Source organism: Bos grunniens, chromosome 12 (assembly GCF_055505025.1).
Source record: "Bos grunniens cultivar Pamir isolate PY7600 chromosome 12, Bosgru_T2T1.0, whole genome shotgun sequence".
Classification (NCBI taxonomy): Eukaryota; Metazoa; Chordata; class Mammalia; order Artiodactyla; family Bovidae; genus Bos; species Bos grunniens.
The window spans coordinates 32,578,309-32,603,256 of record NC_141176.1 but is presented as its reverse complement, the minus strand read 5'-3'; the positions used below and the strand labels follow the sequence as shown (position 1 = coordinate 32,603,256).

Below are 24,948 nucleotides of genomic sequence, written 5' to 3'. Positions count from 1 at the left end.
AGCAAAGAAAGAAAAGATAAAATGGACTTCATAAAAATTAAACTTGTTTGTCCTTCAAAGGGCACAGGAAAATGAAAAGGCAACTGACAGAATAAGAGAAAATACTTGCAAACCACATATTTAATAAGGGTCAGAATACACAGAGACTGTTTAAAACTTACAAAAAGACAATCACTTTTAAAATGGACTAGTGATGTTAAGCATTTATTCATGAGCTTATGGGCCATTTACATATCTTCTCTGGAGAAATATCTACCTAAATCCTTTGACCATTTAAAATTGTATTGAGTTTTTGTTCAGTTGTAAGAACTCTTTATATATTCTGGATACTAGACCCTTACTGGATACAATTTACAAATATATATCTGTTTTTTACATCATGTAGGACAAAAAAATGCTGGTGAGCATGTGCTAGACACAAACTTCTAAGTTACAAACTGAATTTAAAAGAGCAATCTTCTCTCAGCGCACCCTGACCCTTAAAGGCTCAAAACCATGTTAACTTAACTAGAGAAGCTCTCAGCACAGAAAGACTTCTTTGAAGTTTTTCTCTGTATTGTACGTTCTTTTAGAATACTGTTAAACTCAAGTTCTAAGAGGAAAAGAAAAAATGGTTCTGAATTTTGCCATAAACTAGGGCACAAATGATCAATTTAAAAAAAATTATCACTTCAATTACCATAAGCTTTAAATGTTAAATTGCTGAGGATAAGGCAGGATGGGGTTGAGAGGGGAAGAGGAATCCTCACAGTTGATGTTGCTTGGCAGAACTTCATAAGGCAATTACTAAAATGTTACATGCGTCATACAGTATATGTAATATTTCTTGAGGGCTTTAGTTCTCCCTTCAAAGATGAGCACTTTTCCATGTCTTCTAAAATTTTTCATTGCTTTCCTAATATATAATCAGTTAATAACTAGTAATTTTATTTAAAAATACAGTCATCTTTCACAAATGTTTTACTCTTAGCCCTAGGACAAAATGTCAGCTGTTCTCAAACTGAAGCAGATTTCTTAAGAGTAGAATTTTGTTCAAATAGGGAAGGTAATTTTGCACTCAAAACTACCAGATTTAACAAACTATTTCTGCTAATAAAATTATCATAATTCTGTGTCTCATGACATCACCCTTATTGCTAGTTTGTGCTGGTTTTACATGACTGCACATTTTTTGTTCTCTCCCCACAAAGGGAAGTTTATGCCTCAAATCTGGGGGGTCTTATGACTGACAGCATAAGGGATGCTATGTGACTTGAAGGCTAGACCATACAAGGCCATGCAGCTTCTCCAAATTTATTGGAACCCATGTGAGAACTTAACGTAGCTGGAGGCCACTGTGCTGGAGAGGCACCTGGAGGCTCTCCTGTGGACGAGTCCTGCCTGAGCCCATGCCTCCTGTGACCTCCATCAATGTGCCAGACACGTGAATGAAGCTTCTGTCCTGGATGTAAACACTCCAATGCCAATGGCTGCAGTCCTGGGCTTTCAGTTCTCAGCTGTGACCCAGAGTGGACAGAGCAGAGACAAGCCAGTCCTGCTATGCCCTGAGTCCCTGGGACTCACTGAATCGATGAGTGGAATATGTTTCCATGCGCTCATTGTTTTTATCTGGTTATATTTGCAGTGGTTGGTTTCTCACCAATACTGACATTTAACATTTGTGAGGTCAGTCAGGCAATAGGTAAGTGAAATCAGGGTCTTCCCTGGTGGCTCAACAGTAAACAATCTGCCTGCCAATGCAAGAGATACTGGTTTGATCCCTGGGTCGGGAAGATCTCTGGAGAAGGAAATGACAACCCACTCCAGTATTCTTGCTTGGGAAATCCCATAGACAGAGGAGCTTGGTGGACATGGGGTTGCAAGAGTCAGATATGACTTAGCAACCAAACAATAGATAACCAGAACACAGATTAACAACTTAACTGAACAAACGTTAGTTCTAATTTTGATAATCAGCAGTCACTCTTAGCTCTTTACATCAAGCAAGTCACCTCACCTTTTTAAATCATTCACCTTTTTCAGTGTTATCTTTCAAAACACAAGCCTAACACATTTTGGAAATGATTAAATTAGTAGCTCAAATATTAATAAGCACACTTGGAAAATGGAACTTTCAACTGGACATAACTGCTTAGCTTTTATCAACCTATAAGTGAAGGGACAGTTTGCAGTTCCCAAGTTTTTACATCATCAACATAACAGTTTGACAGAAAAAATTCATGATACTTCAACTACATATTAAATTCTTGTATGCATTTTAAGTAAACATTGCTACAATAATTGTGTAATTTTTATCTTACTGCTATCAAAATAATTAACTGAGACTCTGTTCAGTTCCTCTAATATCCCAAAACTGATGTTCATAAGAGCCAGAAAAGAAACATTTCTTAAAAAGAATACTTCTACTGAGAGAAAACGGAAAAGCCTAAAATCTTCAACCTCAGCCACAACCAGGCCTGAACCAGACAGCAGACTCAAAAGTCTGGGTCAGTTTCCAGGAAGCCTCTGTTACTGTGTTCAGATTCTATGCCTGCTGGTGATCAAAGGAAAACACCACATGCATTTTCAAAAGTGTACACATTTATCCCACTCTTAGTTCAGTGGAGCTTAAGTTTAAGCAATTCCTTTGTAAATCTTCTCATTCTTTCTCATAAATGTAAATTATTTCTAATCAGTATACTCATTGTATAACACTGATATTTAGGATCAGAATGAACACATATTCACATATATATCAAATGTTTACTACCACACAGCAGAGAATGGGATTCACTCTGCGTAAGGCCAGCATGGTATGGCAGAACAGTAAGCAGGAACAATGAAGTTTAAGTCTAACCATGTTTTTACCTATCTCCAACTCTCTGTGACTCAGTTTCCTGATTTGTAAAGTGAGGGGATGAGCTTAGATTCAACTCTATGATTTCAAGTGTGAGTACAGTGACAAGCTGTTCTATACCAGACTTATACTATATTATTTCTAAATCCAGTATCTTACATTAAGCCTTGTTATTCACAGTTACTGCAGATTTACACTGCACAAGTGGTTTAACTATGAAATGTAGACATCAGTACATTTATTTTGGTCATTTTATATGATTATATCTAAGAAAAGGTAAGTTTTAACCCTTCCCAAAGTGTATAAACAATGTTAAAGAACAAGTCTTTTATTAAAGTCAAATGATAAAAACTCACTAAACAATCAGCTGAACAGATTACTTCACCCTTTAAAAAGCCTTTGTTAGTAGAACAAAAACCCCTACTAAAATGTTTCCAACTTCTAGTTCTTGTTCAGTCTAGTTCCTGAACATAGAATTTTATAAGATTTTAAAGAATGAAATCATGGATACAGGCAGACCTCATTTTACCGCACGTCCTTTACTGTGCTTCAAAGATACTCCATGTTTTACAAATTGTGGCAGTCCTGTGTGTCATGAGATGATGGCTTTCTTTCCTAGCAGTAAAGGATTTTCAATCAAGGTGGGTACATTTTTACCTAATGCTGTTGAACCCTTCCTAGAGCACAGCACAGTGTAAACATAACTTCTTTCATAAGCACTCGGAAACCAGAAAGTTCCTGTGACCCGTGGTGTTATGCTCCCCGATGTTCGCTTTATAGTGGTGGTCCGGAACCCAACCCGCAACATCTCTGAGGTGTGCCCGTGCCCATTTCCATGTTGTAGCAATATTGTCATTTTTAACAGCTGCATAGTATCCCGATGCACTGATGGACCACTGTTAAGTAATTAGCTTGACCCCAATTTATTGAACTCTGCACAAGGTTGCAATGAACATCTTTATATACAACGTTCCCTCCTTCTGGATTATGTCCTTAGGATGAAATGCTAGGTAAGATGATACTGACAGTTCCAGTTTTGAAATAAACTGTGAAACTGCCTTGCATATCCTGCTACCCATGTGAATATAACAACTTCATATTATACCGCCAAAAACACTGATAGGGGGACTTCCCTGGTGGGGGCCTGGGTTTGATCCTTGGTCAGGGAACTAGATCCCGCATGCTGCAACTAAGACTTGCAATGGATACAACATGGCCACAACTAAGGTCCCACACAGCAGAATAAATAAGTAAATATTATTTAAAAAAAAATACTGATAGGTATAAAATGGTACTTTCTGTCTAGGTTTTATATTCATGTTTCTGATTTCTGTCTGCTTGCGCAGCCTTTCCACAAAGCCTAGAGCCACGCTCTCCCTTTCTCTTGCTCACCTGTTCTTAAGATGGCCTTCCAGGTCACAGCGCTGCATCACATCATGGCACACTGAAGAAAATGGACATGAAATCAACAATTTGTCCAGGAGTTTATGAACCAGAATGCTAGACTTCTTACACGACTTAAAGTGGAGTTTCTTCCGGTCCAGCGGACAGAAATCCTTCTCCTGTAGGAAGTTTCTGAGGCACTTGCAGCAGAAGGTATGTCCACAGGGAGTGTCCAGCGGCTGCAGCAGAGGCTGAAGGCAGATATGGCAGACCAGGTCGTCATCCACTTCATCCTGGTAATTGTACAGGTGGTTTTCCCGCGTCCAGTGCTGCTGGCCACATTCGAAACACAAAGGGTTGAAGGAGGAGGACGAGGTCTGTTCCACAGACCCCATCTCGTCACTTGTGGTTCCCATTGTGAATCAACTGCAGCAGTTTCTGTATCTTCATATGCTGGACTTCCACCAAAGGTTTGGTTTCCTTTACAAGTCAGTGATGCTGTCCTTTAAAACCCAGGCCTGGTTTTCTAAACTAGACAAAGCAAAATAACCAAAAAAGTAATTAATATCAATCAACATAGGTTAAAAGAATCAACATAATATTAGCAGTTAACATTTTAATAAAAATTTTACTAAAAACTTTTTAGTAAAAAATTAAAATTTAGGTCATGTAATAAATTAGCCATTAAAACATTAAAAAAAATGAAATTAACTAGTTTGCTTGTTGGCTAAGAAGAATGACTTACCATGCCAAGTTATTGGTAAGAAAAGAATTCAGGATTAAAAGCAGAGAAGTCATATTTATATATGGTGTAATACAGGAATCACATGTTCTACTAACTGAAATCACTCAAGACTTCACTGTTTAATGGTAGTTTTAATGCCAATTAATCTGTACAGTATGCTAACAGTGCAAATTGAGGTGTATTATATGTAACATGTTTGCATTTGCTATCCCAGTCATGGCGCCCTGCTTCTGATGGATTTTTACACATTTACGGTGCCATCCCAAAGATGGTGTCTTTGGAAGGATAAGTCAGTATCTGTGAAAAAATGACCTTTGCTCTACATTGTTTAGGAAAAAATGGATTTCAAAGATATGGCATATATGAATGACATCTTGGCAAACTCCAATATATGCCATTAGGAGAAAAAAACCTGCTATAATTCAATTACAGAGATAAGCCATGTTATAAATGTCAAGGCTTACTCAGCGCAGGGTGTGTGTGTGTGTGTGTGTGTGTGTGTGTGTGTGTACATGTTATGTGTCTCCTCTGAGACTGCAGCCCACGTGTGTGTGTGTGTGTACATGTTATGTGTCTCCTCTGAGACTGCAGCCCACTCCAGTGCAGGGCCAGCAGGGAAGGTTCCATACCTCTTGCTACTGCAGGACCAGGGGTTAAAAGTTCACCTCCAAAGGCAGCAGCTATGTTAACTCTGAATATTTACAGACCCTGGTAGGAGCCAAACACTGAACAGGGAGAGAGGTGATGTAGGGAGAGGATGGTTAAGAAAGCTCAGTGTGAAAACTAAAGGCACTAAAACTCCTATGAAAGTTGTGCACAGGACACTGTGCGAACACAGAGAAAGTGGAGAAGAACTGGTATCTAACTCAGTTTGGTTTTGTGGCTGCTGGGCGGTGGCAGGAATCAGTGGCCAGAGGAGAAAATGGACAAGGGCAGCTTGACTAAGTCACACGTGAACTGGCACAGCAATTTGGGCACGTGAGCAGGTGAAATGGTGAAGACAAGAAAGGAACTCAGGGTAGGGCGGTCCTGAAACCTGGGGTCCGGTACCAGATGAGAAAGAGCAGACAGCATGTTAATGCTGCTGGCATTTGTCTCTGTGATAATTCTCCCCTGATCATCCATATATATGTATATATTAATATATATATATATGCCCAGAAGATGATGCAAATCACCTAAGCTTTTGCATATGATAAGTTTGCAGAAGAAAGCCTGGCTTGCTGCCTGACTATGCTATTGTATTTCTTTGTGGAGTATTTATCAGAAAAACAATATTAACATTTTAAGAGATTTAACAAGAACTGCCATGAACTATGAGGTGGTGGAACAAGATTCAGTTGGCATAGCTGATTCAGATCAACTGTGTTTTCAAAAGCAATTTAATAAAATAATAATAGTAGCTTGTGACCTTAAACAACCAGGACAGCATTAAGATAGCAAACACTTCTCATATTCTGTAACTCATGGGCCTTACTCTGAGCACCATAACTTTTGTCAGTACGAGGTATGTGAGATTGTGGAGAAAAACAAAATTTATCTCCGGCAAACAGACTACTTCAGTGTAGGCATTTTAACACAGGATGTCCACAGACTCTTGTTTCCTACTCAAATAGCAAGAAAATCCATATATCCCTTGCTCTTCTTGGTTTGTGATAGCATTAACGCTCATTTTTTCTCAAGAAAATATACTGCAATTCTGACCTCCCACATAATGACTAAGGAAGCATTTCTCTTAAGGCACTTATATTTTAGTTATTTGCTAAATCTCTAAATAACTTTTAGTTCTTTATTTTTATTTTATCACAAAACCTTTTCATGAGGAAAAATAACACGCTCCCATTTAAAATTCCAAATAACAATTGCATCGTCACAGCCAGCCCAGAAATGTCTCCATGGTACCATGACACGAATGTTAATTGAAAATGTATCAGGGGTAAATCACTAACATGCTCATGTAAGTATGGATTAGAGAGTGTCAAGACCATAGACCCTAGAAAGTTAAGAGTACATATACCCTGGAGCCAGTCTGCAAGGTGTTCAAACCCTTGTTCAGTCACTTACCAGCCCTGTGGCCTGACTGGACTTCTCTGTGGCTGTTTCCTGCTCACAAGTAAAATGAGGTGAGTGACGGTGCCGATCTCAGAGGGGTGATACACAGAACAAACAGGCACGTAATACGTGCTGTTCAGATATGAGCTCTCACTACTATTATCAAAGATAAAGGAATAAACGTTCAGACAGATTTTATGATTGGCTCAAAGCCACACAACTTACAGTTACTTAGTAAGAGAGAAGGAAAATAAATCCAGTTCCTTCTTGTTTCAAAATAACCCAATAGTAATTGACTACCACCGGTGGCTCAGTGGTAAAGAATCTGCCTGCAATGCAGGAGGAGTGGGTTCAATCCCTGGGTGGGAAGATTCCCTGGAAGAGGAAATGGCTGTCCACTCCAGTCTTCTTGCCTGGAGAATCTCATGGACAGAGGAGCCTGGTGGGCTACAGTCCATAGCATTGCGAAGAGACGGACACAAGTTAGTGACTGAACAACATTAAGTAATTACATGAAAGAAGAAAGGTATCTCATGAAAGTCTTAGTGTATGAATTTTGTGAAGACCAGGGAGCCTGAGCCTGCTTTTCCAACCCCCAGCCCAACTCCTCTCCTTACAGCCCAGGACTTAATTCTACTTTGGGAGCAAGTCCATGATAATGGCTCTTAACAGCATTTCACACAGTCATCCCTCACTAACTGTGAGCTCCTCATGACCTGGGCCTCCCATAGCGGTGAACCTCCGTAAATGTGGAGTGACCAACTGAGTAACAAAATGTTTGCTCACTCCTGCTAGTTACGTGGCTATAAATACACTTATACATACAGAAGCATACGCCCATGTTTAATTTTGATTTCAGATATTCTATGAGCAGAATCTGAAATATTAAAATACAAGTTAAATACTAGTTTTAAATACTCTCCAAAACATAAAGACAAAATGTTGCAAAATGTGTATCTTCACAAGCTACATTATTTGTATCTAGTATTCCAGGAACACAGTATACAGATTAGTCAGTTCAGTTGCTCAGTCGTGTCCAACTCTTTGTGACCCCATGAACCACAGCACGCCAGGCCTCCCTGTCCATCACCAACTCCCAGAATTCACCCAAACTCATGTCTATCGAGTCGGTGATCCCATCCAGCCATCTCATCCTCTGTCATTCCCTTCTCCTCCTGCCCCCAATCCCTCCCAGCGTCAGAGTCTTTTCCAATGAGTCAACTCTTCGCATGAGGTGGCCAAAGTATTGGAGTCTCAGCTTCAGCATCAGTCCTTCCAATGAATACCCAGGACTGATCTCCTTTAGGATGGACCGGTTAGATCTCCTTGCAGTCCAAAGGACTCTCAAAAGTCTTCTCCAACACCACACTTCAAAAACATCAATTCTTCAGTGCTCAGCTTTCTTTATAGTCCAACTCTCACTTCCATACATGACCACTGGAAAAACCATAGTCTTGACTAGACGGACCTTTGTTGGCAAAGTAATGTCTCTGCTTTTCAATATGCTATCTAGGTTGGTCATAACTTTCCTTCCAAGGAGTAAGCATCTTTTAATTTCATGGCTGCAATCACCATCTGCAGTGATTTTGGAGTCCCCAAAAATAAAGTCTGACACTGTTTCCACATCTATTTGCCATGAAGTGATGGGACCAGATGCCATGATCTTCGTTTTCTGAATGTTGAACTTTAAGCCAACTTTTTCACTCTCCTCTTTCACTTTCATCAAGAGGCTCTTTAGTTCTTCTCCATTTTCTGCCATAAGGGTGGTGTCATCTGCATATCTGAGGTTATTGATAATTTCTCCCAGCAATCTTGATTCCAGTTTGTGCTTCTTCCAGCCCAGTGTTTCTCATGATGTATTCTGCATATAAGTTAAATAAGCAGGGTGACAATATACAGCCTTGACATACTCCTTTTCCTATTTGGAACCAGTCTGTTGTTTCATGTCCAGTTCTAACTATTGCTTCCTGACCTGCATAAAGGTTCTCAAGAGGCAGGTCAGGTGGTCTGGTATTCCCGTCTCTTTCAGAATTTTCCACAGTTTATTGTGATCCACATAGTCAAAGGCTTTGGCATAGTCAATAAAGCAGAAATAGATGTTTTTCTGGAATTCTCTTGCTTTTTTGATGATCCAGCAGATGTTGGCAATTTGATCCATGAACAGTATCAAAAGGCAAAAAGATAGGACACTGAAAGATGAACTCCCCAGGTCAGTAGGTGCCCAATATGCTACTGGGGATCAGTGCAGAAATAACTCCAGAAAGAATGAAAGGATGGAGCCAGAGCAAAAACAACACACAGCTACAGATGTGACTGGTGATAGAAGCAAGGTCTGATGCTGTAAAGAGCAATACTGCATAGGAACCTGGAATGTTAGGTCAATGAATCAAGGCAAATTGGAAGTGGTGAAACAGGAGATGGCAAGAGTGAATATCGACATTCTAGGAATCAGCAAACTAATGGACTGGTATGGGTGAATTTAACTCAGATGACCATTATATCTACTACTGTGGGCAGGAATCCCTTAGAAGAAATGGAGTAGCCATCATAGTCAACAAAAGAGTCCGGAATGCAGTACTTGGATGCAATCTCAAAAACGACAGAATGATCTCTGTTCATTTCCAAGGCAAACTATTCAATATCACGGTAATCCAAGTCTATGCCCCAACCAGTAATGCTGAAGAAGCTGAAGTTGAACGGTTCTATGAAGACCTACAAGACCTTTCAGAACTAACACCCAAAAAAGATGTTCTTTTCATTACAGGGGACTGGAATGCAAAAGTAGGGAGTCAAGAAACACCTGGAGTAACAGGCAAATTTGGCCTTGGACTACGGAATGAAGCAGGGCAAAAGCTAATAGTGTTTTGCCAAGAGAACGCACTGGTCATAGCAAACACTCTCTTCCAACAACACAAGAGAAGAATCTACACATGGACATCACCAGATGGACAACACTGAAATCAGACTGATTATATTCTCTGAAGTAAACAGATGGATGCTATTAAACTGGCTGGGAATATTACAACACATTTAAATAGCACTGGAGAGGGAGTTATAAGACTGTTTACCACCTAACTCCAGTCACTATTAATATGCTTGCTCTTCCTGGTTTATGAGACAAGACTATCCTGGTACATCTTAGAAACTCAGATGGAAGGTAGTTTTCAGTTAATCTGCACACTCTCAAACTATGTTAATCAGATAATTTCTCTTACTGTTACTTTTCATTTAGGCTCAAAGGGTCCTCATTGGCCCTAACCTGGAAGATCCAGCCCAGGATAAAAGATGATAAGGTAAGAGTTAGCACCAAAGTATGGCTGGGGTGGGTGGGGGTGGGGGGTGGGACAGGACACAACACGTCACCGGTTCCTCTGACATAGCTGAGAAAACCTCTCCTCTCTCTTTAAGTCTCAGCTCTGCCTCTACCTCCTGTCAGATCCCATCAGGCTCCTTCCTGCTCTCAGGACCACGGCCTGCCCTCCTGTTCCTGCTGCTCTGTACACACGCCTTCCTTTTAGCAGTTACTACCTTTGCATGCTTGTTTATCTGTCTTTGGGCTTCCCTGGTGACTCAGATGGTAAAGAATCTGCCTGCAATGCAGGAGACCAGAGTCAGGAAGATCCCCTGGAGGAGGAAATGGCAACCCACTCCAGTATTCTTGCCTGGAAAAATCCCATGGACAGAGGAGCCTGGCGGGCTGTTACAGTCCATGGGGTCGCAAATGGTTGGACACGACTGAGCGATTAACACTTTCACACTTTTAGCTGTCTTCTCACCTCTTGGAGGGTAAAGACAGTATCTGCTTTCTCTCTTGTATTCCCACATGTCAGCACATACTATGCAATAAAAAAACTGAGACGGAGCCTGAAGTACAGTCCTGAGATGTATTATATAACTATGTAAATATATGAGAAAATCTTGTATTAACCTGTGGTCCTGCAAGTGGTCAACATACTGGACCCTACACTATGACCATAAACACACTAGGAATAAGGTATTACTTCCTTTAATCTTCAAAAGTCTGATGAAAATTTGCCTCTTTTTTTTTTGGCTTGATGATATCAATACCACAAAATTTTCTTGTATTGTCTATGTTACATATCAGCTCACACAGCTACCTTTGTATAAAGCCGCAGTTGTCAACCTTTCACACCTAAGGATCCCTTTATCCACCCTGGACAAGTCTGGCTATTTCCAAAAAAACTCCAAAACTACCATGCAATCCAGCAACTGTACTCCTGGGCATTTATCTCAAAGAAATGAAAACTTACGTTCGCACAAATACGGGTTCAGCCTTATCTGTAATAGACCCAATTCAGAAACAACCCAGGTGTTCTTCAACAGGTGACACGCCACATGACACGGCTCAGCAGTAAAGAAGAATGAACTACTGACGTGCACACCAGTCTGGATGGACCTTAGAGAGTTATGCGGGGTGAGGAAGCTGATCTGAGAAGGCTGCATACTCTATTATTCCATGTATATAACATTCTTGAAATGACAATGCAACTAAGTTAATTAAAATGTTTATGTTTATTCATTTGTTAATAAAACAATAAAGCTCACTTTTACACATTAACATTTTTATGAAAAATAACTTTTTTTCAAAATTGAAGAACACAGTGAGGGGAGGCCCTGTTTATGAAGCATGTGTTTTGCAGATCTGGAGTCTTGTCTATTTCTTTCAATCTGCTGTGAGCTCACCTGTCAAGTTTCCTCTGGAAACTCTACTGGACCCTTGTGAGAGACAGAGTGAAAAGGGAAGGATACATCTTAGCGTTCCTGGGAAAACAGTTTTGGCCTTGCAGACCCGCTGAACACAGGGTGTCCTGGGTCACACGTGGACATGTGGCACAGAGTACTGAAGGGTTCTGACACCCTCTTCCATAAGAAGAGGTCCCAGTCAGCAACCAACACAACTTTTTAAAAAGACAAAAACCGAAAAAGGCAAGATGTGGAGGTGAGCGCATGCTGGAGAAGTCTGCCTGTCCTAGAATGGAACTCTCTCCCTAGAGCCTTCTACCCTAAAGATGTGTGTCTGGATATTTCTCTGTACATACGGAGTACTTAGCATATTCTATGAGACCCTAACAGAAAGTCTATTCTTCAATTAATTAAAATTTATTTCCTACTGCAAGACATGAGGAAAAACCCAAATACCAGTTTCCAACAACTCCACATCTATAATTTATAATTCTCTCATTGTCGACATAAAAGTGTGATTCAGCACACTCAGTGATATGCCTCCTTTTTCCTTTTTATGAAGTAGAAATGCCTGAAAAACCATTTTAAAATTCTTAAGATGCTACTTGTAGTTAGATATACCCTATTTAGTAAGCTAGAAAATTAATAAGCTAAGAAAAAAATGCTGGAGGCTATGAAACTTAGGCTCTGAATTCCATGCCAGCTGGGTAATTAGGTCACTACACAATTCATTTTCATTCACCACATGTTTATCCAGAGTCTACTAGATGCTGGAATTACAGAGAGATTCTGGTATCTTGGCTTCTTGTCTGTGTACTACCAGCTATGTTTAAAGAGTAACTGACCATACACATACACACACACATGGAGTTTAAATCTTGCTCATCATTCTCATGATTTTATATCTTTTTATACACAATAAAATACTTACTGATATGTTGTATTTATCTTCTGGTCCTGACAACTGTTATTGTTCTTTGATAACTTTAATAGTCTCCTAAGTATTTTATAAAAAGGAGGTTAAATTGTGGCTGCCAAGGACTTTGCAAATTTCAAACATCCTTCTGCCTTTAGTTCTTCTAATTTTGAACCATTAAGCTATGAAAACTTTTCTAATGCAAAAACCAAACCGATTACCTACACAATTCCTGTAGGCTCAGAGAGTTGTACTTCTAAAAATTATACTAAATGATGTTAGAGTAATTTTAAAACAGAATTGATATAAAACTATTTCAAAAAGGAAACACACCATATGGAACACTAAACATTTCCAAACAGGTAAGACACACTCCCACAACACGTGATGGCTTCGCAGCAGAGCTCAGCACAGCACCAGCTGACAGAGATGGTTGCCTAACATCTTACAGACGTCACAAATTCAGGAGAGTTGCACACTACAGAAATGACACGGTGGGGGTATGAGGGGAAGCAGTTTGCATAGGTTTAGCTTTATTGCATGTGATGTTTACCAGTTGGATACAGTTTTATACTTATTTATTATGACATTCAAAATCACTGTGGATGGTGACTACAGTCACCAACTTAAAAGACGCTTGCTCCTAGGATACGACAAACCTAGACAGTACATTAAAGAATAGAGACATCACTTTGCTGATAAAGGTCCATAAAGTCAAAGCTATGGTTTTTCCAGTAATCATGTCTGGATATTAGAGTTAGACCATAAAGAAGGCTGAGCATTGAAGAATTGATGCTTTAAAACTGTGGTGTTGGAGAAGATTCTTTAGAGTCCCTTCAACTGCAAGGAGATCAAACCAGTCAATCCTAAAGAAAATCAACCCTGAATATTCATTGAAAGGACTGATGCTGAAGCTTGAGCTTCAATACTTTGGCCACCTGATGCGAAAAGCTGACTCACTGGAAAAGACTCTGATGCTGGGAAAGACTGAGAGCAGGAAGAGAAGGGGGCAACAGAGGATAAAATGGTTAGACAGCATCACTGACTCAATGGACATGAATCTGAGCAAAGTCCAGGAGGTAGTGAAGGACAGGAAGCCTGGTGTGCTGCAGTCCATGGGGTTGCTAAGAGTCAGACATAACTGAGCGACTGAACAACAACAATATGACATTCAAAGGCAAATGTTCTAATTGTAATAAATTAAATGATTGATTTTCTTCTTAAGGGTAAAAACTTTCAAACATTTATCTTCTTGCACTAAGTTTAGAAAACATTTGTTTTCAAATGATTGATAAAATTCTTATTTTCCAGGTCTTTTCAGTCCCTAATTTCTTTAAGTGTGGACCAGAACTCCTCCATCAACTCTGTGATCCAAGGAAGCCAAGGGCATCAGAAAGAGCACTGCTGGAGGTTTGAAATCTGGCTCCACCCGCCAGTCACTAGCAACGTGACACCATAACATGGCATAGCAATTAGAAGTTTATAAACCTCAACTTCCTCATGTTAGAAATAGTATCTTGCTTATGGCACAGGATTACTGTGAGGCTAAAAATGTTACACTGCCAGAAAACCCTCCCATAGACCACAAGGCATTGTAACACAAACTTTGGAGTAGATTAAGGCCTGTAAGGGACAACGCAGATAAGAGCAGACAGCTGGCTACTGGGTGGCCCGGGCTCCTTCCACTAGACTGGTCACAGGAGGAAAGCATCTGATGCTCGGCTCTGAGACCAGCAACCAGGCTGTCCCGCTCAGCCCTCCTCCTCTCTAGGCTTCCCCTCTCTCTCCCTACAGACCAGCGGGCCACACCAGACAGACTCTAAGTTACCTACAGGTCCCTCATTCCATGATTCTAGAAATGTGCTTGAGCACACATTTGTTCCCAAAGGACAAACATTTTTCTTTACTGTTACCCAGCGCTGTAATTCGGAGAAGGCAATGGCACCCCACTCCAGTACTCTTGCCTGGAAAATCCAATGGACAGAGGAGCCTGGTAGGCTCCATGGGGTCGCTAAGAGTCGGGCACGACTGAGCGACTTCCCTTTCATTTTTCACTTTCATGCATTGGAGAAGGAAATAGCAACCCACTCCAGTGTTCTTGCCTGGAGAATCCCAGGGACAGAGGAGCCTAGTGGGCTGCTGTCTACGAGGTCGCACAGAGTCGGACATGACTGAAGCGACAGCAGCAGCAGCAGCAGCGCTGTAATTACTGTAAAGATGATATAAATCCAAAGCTTATCAGGAGGTTTTTTTGAGTTTCTTTTTTGTTTTTTTATTTTCTTTGATTTTTATAGTACCAGACACTTATCTCCTGACCTGAAAGTTTCTCTTTTTGCAGACAAGTCTATGTACAAGAGAGGAGGGCTAGATATAGAACTGGACATCTCCCTGTGTTTATTATGGTGCTACAACGTCTGATGCTATAGTGCTGTAAGACAAAAATAACTTCTTCCTGGCTCCCAGAAAAATGCCATTTAGGAGACGCAGGTACATCTATCTGAAGGACCAATACAGTTAGCTTGTCTTTTTTCTTTTTTTTAAAGACAAGTTTAGGTAATTGTCAGTAGTATAAACACATGGTTTTAGATGGCAGATTTGCCTCCAGTTAATCTTGTATTTTCCCATTAAAGAAACATCCGAAGCTACAGAAAAAGGACAAACTCTTCAGCATTACTTTCTTCAATAAATGCAAAGAAATCAGCAGGACACTTACTCCTCTGTGATCAAGCCCACACAATAAAATAAACGAAGTAGAACTAAATCACAGACAGAATAGGTTTTATGGTGGTAATATTACTAATAATTAAGATTCCCAGGCTTCATTATCTTAACTGTGAGCAAGATATAAGAAATTTAAATGCTCCAGCTTTCTAAGCTCATTTAAGGACATTGATAATGAAAAGAATAGATGCTATTTAAGATACTCAGTTTGTCCCAGTTATCCAGTTATAATTCAATACATACAAGAATGATCAGCTCAAGACCAGACTCAAAGGACCATCACTGAGTGGCCAGATCTGGTACTTTCTCAAGACCAGGTGACATGCCACGGTGTCAGGCGCAGGGACCACAGCCTTGCTGGCCTTGGTGTGTATCCAGAATGACTCTCGTGTGTTCCCAGAGGTCGTTCTAAATGATTAAAATGAGTTCTTTGAGTTAAACACAGTTCTAATACTGAGAAAAATCAAAAGGGATATCTTCATGTGATGAGACTCGTGGTCCAGACTCAGCTGTGTCACAGATAAAACCACCCTCCAAAGTACAACTGCCTACGTCACATGACGGGAAATGTCTGGACCATAAAGCCAGCAACTGTTAAGGGGCTGTGCTGTGTTAGGATGATCAACAATGCACCCTAAATTACATTAGTTTCCCAAGTTTCAGAAACAGAGTCAAACAAAATCCCAGGTTTTACATGTTTTGTAGTTATTATCTGCCTTTCTGACATTTCCACTAGGAAACTTTAACAAACAAAATATTCAAAAGCAAACTAATTACTCATCTCCATCTCCCTAACCTTCAATCCCAACCTCCCTTTCAATCTCCCATCCTCCCTCCTTTCCATCCCTCCATCCGTCTGTCTGTCTGTCCAGGAGTTACTAAGAATCTTCTATGAGCCAGGCACTGTTCTAGGGCCAGGCATTCAGCCCTGAACAAAAACAAAAATCCCTTCCCTTGTGAAGTTTACATTCTGGGTGGGGGCTGGGGAGAAGATAGATAACACACACACAAAATAAATAAAATACTGGGAGAAGGAGGGCTTTTTAAACAGTGAAAAATTCACTATGAAGGTGACACCTGAGTTAACACCACAAGGATGTAACTAGAAATCCACTAAGCCACATAGTTAATATCTGGTATAGAACATTTATTATAGACATAAACATTCTATACCAGATATTAACTACATGGCTTGTTAATAGTAAGGATAAAGGCCCCGAGCTGAGAAGGTGCCTGGTATGTCCAAGGAATAGTCAGGAGGCCCATGTGGATGAGAGACACAAGCAGAGAGAAGGAAACGCAGCAGACCCTAACAGAGGGTCACTTTTACATGTTATGTAGTTTTACACACATAAAAATCTGGATCGCTCTGGCTGCTACGCTGAGAATAATCTGAAAGGACCAGAGGCAGAAGCAAGCAGGAACCTACTAAAATACTCTAAGCAAGAGATGACAGTGGACTGAACCAGGGTGCACACAGTAGAGAGTGGGAAGTGACCCAATTCTGGATCTACTTTGAAGGCAGATTGCTATGATTTGCTGATGAATAAAATGTGCGTGTGGGCTGCCGGCGGCAGAAGTCAAGGATGATGCCAAGGCTTTTGGTCTGAACTGGAAAGACAGAATTAATACATATGACATAAGAAAGTCTGTAAGAGAGTAGGTTTAATGGGTATGGCCAAATTCACACAGGTTCTATTGGAAATGCCTGTTAGACCTCTAACTAGACACACAGAGTAGGCAGTTCAGTATACAAGTCCAGTTCAAGCGAGAGGACTGGGCTGGTGATATAAATTTAGGTGATATAAATTTAGGAAGCATCAGTGTGTAGATGGTACAGAAAGCCATTCAACTGGGAGAGATCACCAAAGAGGAGTGGATTAGTGTAAGTAGAAGAGAAGGGGTCTGAGGACTGGGCCATGGGGCATGTTCGGTATGGTGAGGCCTGGGAGAGAAGGAGGAACCAAACCGAGCAGGAGTGGTCAGTGCAGAAGATCGGGAGAGCGGGGTGCCAACCAAATGTACAAAGTATTTCAAGGAGGATGGAAAGATTAGCTGTGTAAGATGTGAGAGGCAAGTAAAATAAGATTAGGCCTGAGAATTAATCAAGCGTGGGATTTAGCAACACAGCATTCACCAGTGACCTCGACAGGAGTTTTGTGGACCAGGCATTTCCCAGAAATGCTTCCTGGGAAAGAGTTCAAGAGACCACCTGGAAAAGAGGGATGAGAGCACCGACAATCGTTTTGAGAAACTGTGCAATATAGAAAGGGAAATTCTGTATCCTGGGAGGAACTGAGACTCTAGCGGGGATCCCCTCAACAGTTAACAAAGATGTACAAGTTCATTATTTGCATCTACACGTCCCTAGTTACTTCCTTCTTGGGTCAGACTTCTCCTTCACTTGGGCTCAATATTCCATTCTTTTTGGCAACCTTTGTCACTTATTTCATCTTTCTTCAACCTCTTCTAATGTTTTCCCTTCCACATAAAAGAAGTTTACATTTCACTAACTTGAACAATGAAAACAAAATACTCCCCTACAGTTACTACCCTTTTCCCCACCTTCATTTCACCTCCAATATTTCTGAAATACACGACCATGCTTGCAGTCTCCATTTCCTGATCCGAAGGGCCTCTACCCTCTCCAATTGCTGAGGCTGATTCCACTCGTGGTCGTCGTGACTGGCTGCCAACTCCAATGGTCACCTCCCAGTTCTGAATTGTACTTGCTCTCTCTGCACCATCACTGATTTCCCTCTCCTTGAAATTCTTTGCTCCGCTGTCTACATTATGCCACTCTGCTCTGGTTTTCTTACTACATATCACTCTTTTATGACAGCTGTCCGATTTTTTTTTTTTTAAGGCAAACTCTAAAAAATGTAAATTGTTGGGCCAAGAGAAAAAGTCTTCTGATTCACTTCATTAAACTGCTCTCCAACATGGTGAACAAAATTTTGATTCCTACTAGCCGTCTATGGGGTCGCACAGGGTCGGACACGACTAAAGCGACTTAGCAGCAGCAGCAGTACTAGTATGATAACTTCTCCCAAACTCTTTTCAGTTTTCAGTTCAGTCGCTCAGTAATGTCCAACTCTTTGTGACCCCATGAACCACAACACATCAGGTCTCCCTGTCCATCACCAACTCCCAACTCCCGGAGTTCACCCAAACTCATGTCCATTGAGTCAGTGATGCCATCCAACCACCTCATCCTCTGTCATCCCCTTCTCCTCCCGCCCTCAATCTTTCCCAGCATCAGGGTCTTTTCCAATGAGTCAGCTCTTCCCATTAAGTGGCCAAAGTACTGGAGGTTCACCTTCAACGTCAGTCCTTCCAATGAACACCCAGGACTGATCTCCTTCAGGATGGACTGCTTGGATCTCCTTGCAGCCTAAGGGACTCTCAAGAGTCTTCTAATCCTGATTAATTTTATTTTTTAAACGTTTATAAATCTGACAGTTGAAATACAAAATAACACCTCATTTTTTCTTTAATTAGCATCTCTTTGAGTCTAGTTAAATTTATGATTACTATACTTATTTCTCTACGGAGTGCCTCTATATCCTTGGCCTCATTTTTTTCCTATTGAATAGTGGTGTTTTTCTCAATTGATATGAACAATATATTAAGATAACAATCCTTTATCACATTATTATAACTACTTTTCCTCCTATTTGCTTTTAGTTGTCTACAGGCATTAAAAAGTTGTCAACTTTAATGTAACTGAATGCATTCATTTTCCTCTTTAAAAATTCCTCCACTACTCTTAACCCCTCCTCTATAACAAGATGAGGGCTTCCCTGGGGCTCAGTGGTAAGGAATCTGCCTGCCAGTGCAAGAGATGCAGGAGACACAGGTTTGATCCCAGGGTCAGGAAGATCCCTGGAGGAGGAAATGGCTACCCACTCCAGTATTCTTGCCCGGGAAATCCCATGGACAGAGGAGCCTGGTGGGCTACAGTCTGTGGGGTCACAGAGTTGTACACAACTGAGTGAGTGAGCACACTCACATATAACAAGATGAGATGAAGATTTGCCTCTATATTCTTCATTTGCATAGTTTATTTTAAAACATAATACTCAATTCAACTGGAATGCAGTATGAAAACATTTTTCTCTCCCAGTAGATAACTGTCCTAATTCTTGTATATCTAACTCACGCTTATGTTCAGAAGCCATATCATTACTTCTCCCTAACCAATCCTATTACTGTGGTTGCTAACAACCCTTCTAGACTTCTAGCATCCTGTAACCGGGGCCAGGGAATCCAGGGTCTCTCACCCACTGCCTTATCCCCTCCCTCTCCCCACCCCTCACTGGTCACCAGGTTCCTATCGATTCCACCTCCAGAATATGTTACCCCTGCCTCCTCTCCCCCGATCCCCACCACTGCTCTGTTATCCACTGCACTGGCTCCCTGAGCCATCACTCAAGGTTTTGCAAGCTTCTTCCTCTCCCATCATCCTTTACGACACTGGCATCCAAGCACCAGTGATATTACTGTCCCTGCTGAGTACTCTTTTGGAGCCCCAACTGCTTCTACAAAATGAAAGCCGAAGTCTCAACTTGGTGCCTACACCCTTGGGATCTGGCTCCTGTAGTTTCCTCTCCTGACACAATTCCACACGTTCTGTGCAGGGCTGAACCAAATGACCCCTGCCCTCAGCATGCTGTTCTCTGCCTGGAATGTCCTTGCCTACCTTGCTGGTCTGCAGAACCCCATGCATTTAAGGACCAGCTCAAGAGACCCTTGGCTACGAAGCTCTTCCTGATCCACCAGAACATAATTACGTACGCTGTCCCTTACGTCAGTGTGTCATTACTACAGTCACTGTGTTCTTCCTCACTGCTGGCGTGAGCAAGCACTTGCTTGCATGGGTCTTCTCTACAGACCAAGTGTCCCTTTAAAGACAGCAATCAGACATGTATATACTGCTGTATTTAAAACACATTACCAACAAGGACCTACTATACAGCACAGGGAGCTCTGCCCAGTATTCAAATGGGAAAAGTATTAGAAAAAGAATAGATACACGTATAGATATAACTGAATCACTATGCTGTACACCCCAAACTAACACAACATTGTTAAACAACTACACTCCAATATAACATAAAAATTAAAACAACAACAACAACAAGAGTCAAGCCTCATCTTCATAACCCTCAATCTCTATATCTCTATTTGGAGCACTCCTGACAAAGTATATGGTTAATCTCAAGAAACGCAGAGGGGATGAATGAACAAATTTCCTCAAATGTCGCCTGCCCCACCAAATCCCGATCCTTTTCTAGCATTTTTATTCCCACTGTGTCTGTCCTAATTCAGGTTCCTATGACTTCTTGACTATTTCCTGCCTGCCTGCCCTTTCACTTCTCCATCACTAAGGTGATCTCTACACAACTATGATTCTATCATTCCCCTCCAGAAAAAAATCTGATTCTAGGAGAGAGATCAGGGCTTCCCTCATAGCTCAGTTGGTAAAGAATCCGCGTGCAAAGCAGGAGACCCCGGTTCAATTTCTGGATGGGGAAGATCCGCTGGAGAAGGGACAGGCTACCCACTCCAGTATTCTTAGGTGTCCCTGATGGCTCAGCTGGTCAAGAATCTGCCTGTAATGTGGGAGACCTGGATTTGATCCCTGGGTTGGGAAGATCCCCTGGAGAAGGGAACAGCTACCCATTCCAGTATTCTGGCCCGGAGAATTCCATGGACTATACAGTTCATGGGGTCGCAGAGTCGGACACAACTGAGCGACTTTCACTTTCAGGAGAGCAATCAGGCATCTTAACAGGATCTGTCTGTCTCTGTTACCCCACATGAATGCTCTAGCTGGATGCTGCTGCAAACCATTCCCTGATCACATGCCTCACCCCATCATGCTCCCAGCAACCAGGGAGGTGGGAACTCCTCTCTGACAGGATGGGTTCTTCCTGATATGGTTCCTTCCTGTCTCCCTCAATCCCCTCCTCTCCACACCCCACACCACACTCCCCTCACCAATTTCTCAAGGCCTCCGTTGTCTTATATGCATACTTCCTTATCTTCTTAGAGCAGACATAACTTTTTATCTAACAATTCATTACCATAAACGGTGCTATAAATAAGTCAATTTTAGTTTTTCATTTTTCTGCCACGCCCCTCAAAGCTTGTCCTCACACAAATACACCCCCCAAACTCTCCATCTGTTGCTGCTAATCTGTTCTAGGCTGGGCATTCAGATACCCCAACCCATCAGGAACCATGCGTTAAAAAGCAGCCAGTGGTGAGGTCTGGGAAAGGAGCAGAGTTCGTGGCTTCAGTGCCGCAAACTGGACACACACCTCTATCGATGGCTCTGCTCAGTCTCTTCCCTCACTCTGTCCACGGCCTAAGTGAGCCACTCACAGACCAAGATGCCAACTTTGAGATGTACTGTGAGACATGTAAGTGCCAAACCAAGAGACTGAACAAATCACGTTCTCACTTGTTGATGAGCCCCTTACTCTCAATTATATCTATAACCGTTTGATGGTCTTTGCCACTGCAGAGTCACTATTCATTGCCTCAATCTACTTTTATAGTATTTTATACTTTACAGATTTTACCTATGAGATTCACCATTTCAGATACAACATAAGGCGAGAGATTACAGGAGGAGGAAACTCGCTTCAAATCATACTGCAAAAAAGGGTTATAGAAAATGTTCCTACTCAACATCCATTTTAAAATACAAGATGCAGATTCTTGTTAGGTTTCTCAAAGACAGTTCCCGAACTTGTCCTTAAGTTTTGTGCTGTGTCGTCCTGATAAGGGCCTCCAACTTTTAAGAAATGATAATAATTATCATTAAATATTTCAGTGGTTTTATCACTAACATTGAGACATTTAAACAAGGACAACCTAAGAAACAAGAGATTCCATAATTCTTGACTGTTCTTAAATCTTAGCTCTAAATAAAACAAAATCTAATGGTCTTGTTGAAAGAACACTTCTTGAAATTTTAGAATTAAATTGTACATATAAAACAGCTATCTGACATAGTCACTTACCACTCCTCCAAAACTTATATATTGTTGCTTCTTTCTTCAAATTTCTCTATTTAGAGAAGTGAGTTAGGATTTTTTTTAACTTTAAAATATCTGTTGCTTAGCAGTCCAATATGAGAAACTGTTCTGTTTCTAGAAACAATCTGACTCAATCTGGATTGATTTATAAACAATTACACACACACACACACACACACACTTTAACACTTTTAGGGGAAAAAACTAACTTAGGATAGGTGTTCAACATAAGCTACTAAAACACGAATTAAGCAGAACATTTTTCTCTAATTACTGGAACCTTATATCATTTCCCCTATGTACTAAAAATACTCAGAATTCATTATAACACTTCAAAATGCATCTTCACTCTTAAGAGTGCCTATAGTCTTGACTAGCAGGAAACCTAGTTTGCAAAAACCAAAACTTATCCATATTTCCTAGGTCTTTACTTAAATACAGAAGTTCAAAAACTGTACTTTCCTTAAAAAAAAAAAAAAAAATCAACCAATGGATTCACCTAAACACTTACTTCATACTACAAACTATCTCATATTCAGGTCATTTCCTGTTATTAAGCATGTCCTAATATTTCAAATCCTGGAAGATGATGTTGTGAAAGTGCTGCACTCAATATGCTAGCAAATTTGGAAAACTCAGCAGTGGCCACAGGACTGGAAAAGGTCAGTTTTCATTCCAATCCAAAAGAAAGGCAAATGCCAAAGAATGCTCAAACTACCGCACAATTGCACTCATCTCACACGCTAGTAAAGTAATGCTCAAAATTCTTCAAGCCAGGCTTCAGCAATTCGTGAACCGTGAACTTCCAGATGTTCAATGTTCAAGCTGGTTTTAGAAAAGGCAGAGGAGCCAGAGATCAAATTGCCAACATCCACTGGATGATGGAAAAAGCAAGAGAGTTCCAGAAAAACATCTATTTCTGCTTTATTGACTATGCCAAAGCCTTTGACTGTGTGGACTGCAATAAACTTTGGAAAATTCTGAAAGAGATGGGAATACCAGACCACCTGATCTGCCTCTTGAGAAACCTATATATAGGTCAGGAAGCAACAGTTAGAACTGGACATGGAACAACAGACTGGTTCCAAATAGGAAAAGGAATACATCAAGGCTGTATATTGTCACTCGGCTTATTTAACTTATATGCAGAGTACATCATGAGAAACGCTGGGCTGGAAGAAGTACAAGCTGGAATCAAGATTGCCAGGAGAAATATCAGTAACCTCAGATATGCAGATGACACTACCCTTATGGCAGAAAATGGAGAAGAACTAAAAGGTCTCTTGATGAAAGTGAAAGAGGAGAGTGAAAAAGTTGGCTTGAAGCTCAACATTCAGAAAACGAAGATCATGGCATCTGGTCCCATCACTTCATGGGAAATAGATGGGGAAACAGTGGAAACAGTGTCAGACTTTATTTTTGGGGACTCCAAAATCACTGCAGATGGTGAATGCAGCCATGAAATTAAAAGACGCTTACTCCTTGGAAGGAAAGTTATGACCAACCTAGATAGCATATTCAAAAGCAGAGACATTACTTTGCCAACAAAGGTCTGTCTAGTCAAGGCTATGGTTTTTCCAGTGGTCATGTATGGATGTGAAAGTTGGACTGTGAAGAAAGCTGAGCGCCAAAGAATTGATGCTTTTGAAGTGTGGTGTTGGAGGAGACTCTTGAGAGTCCCTTGGACTGCAAGGAGATCCAACCAGTCCATCCTAAAGGAGATCAATCCTGGGTGTTCTTTGGAAGGAATGATGCTAAAGCTGAAACTCCAGTACTTTGGCCACCTCATGCAAAGAGCTGACTCATTGGAAAAGACTCTGATGCTGAGAGGGATTGGGGGCAGGAGAAGGGGACAACAGAGGATGAGATGGCTGGATGGCATCACTGACTCGATGGACGTGAGTTTGAGCGAACTCCGGGAGTTGGTGATGGACAGGGAGGCCTGGCGTGCTGCAATTCATGGGGTCGCAAAGAGTCGGACACGACTGAGCGACTGAACTGAACTGAACATGGTATAAATAGCTCAATACCATATGCTTATTGCTTTCCTAGATGCTGACTGTGTCCTTTCAGCTGTATTTTGCAGTGGCTGGAGAAGTTCAAAAACACCCATGAGAAAGCACCGTGTGGTGGTTGTATATGGTTGGGTCGATGTGTGGGAGTACAGTGCACCATATGTAAAATATTATTTAATTATATAACAGCTCATAGTTAGGCTGTGTACTATTTTTAAAGTAGATGAAATGCTATTAACTACACAAATGTAAATAGAAAATACTAGCTGTAGAGTGCTTAATAATTGAAAAGGGCAATAGATGAGTCAGTCTTTACACAATATAATTCACAAGTGCTCAGACTATGAATATCAAATTTCAAAGTTAGAGGAGAAAATAAAAAGTTATAGCAATGATATTACTGAGTAGTGAATTATTGATTTTGTAGAACATTTTCCCTCAAATACTATCATCTTCTTTTAGCTACTCAGGCAACTGCCCCCCTTTTAAGGGGGTGGTGGTGGTTTAGTCGCCAAGTCACGTCCAAC

At 41.0% G+C, this 24,948-nt stretch overlaps 1 protein-coding gene across 2 annotated transcripts in view; it reads right to left on the bottom strand.

Moving 5' to 3' along the window:
* The window catches only part of LNX2 (ligand of numb-protein X 2), an 89,528-nt gene that overhangs the window by 37,969 nt on the left and 26,611 nt on the right, over window positions 1-24,948 (bottom strand). For both annotated transcript variants that reach the window (XM_086329609.1, XM_086329610.1), the window contains exon 2: window positions 4,229-4,750. In XM_086329609.1, the coding sequence (XP_086185735.1) occupies window positions 4,229-4,635 (407 nt within the window). In that variant the 5' untranslated portion in view covers window positions 4,636-4,750. The remainder of the gene's footprint in view (window positions 1-4,228; window positions 4,751-24,948) is intronic.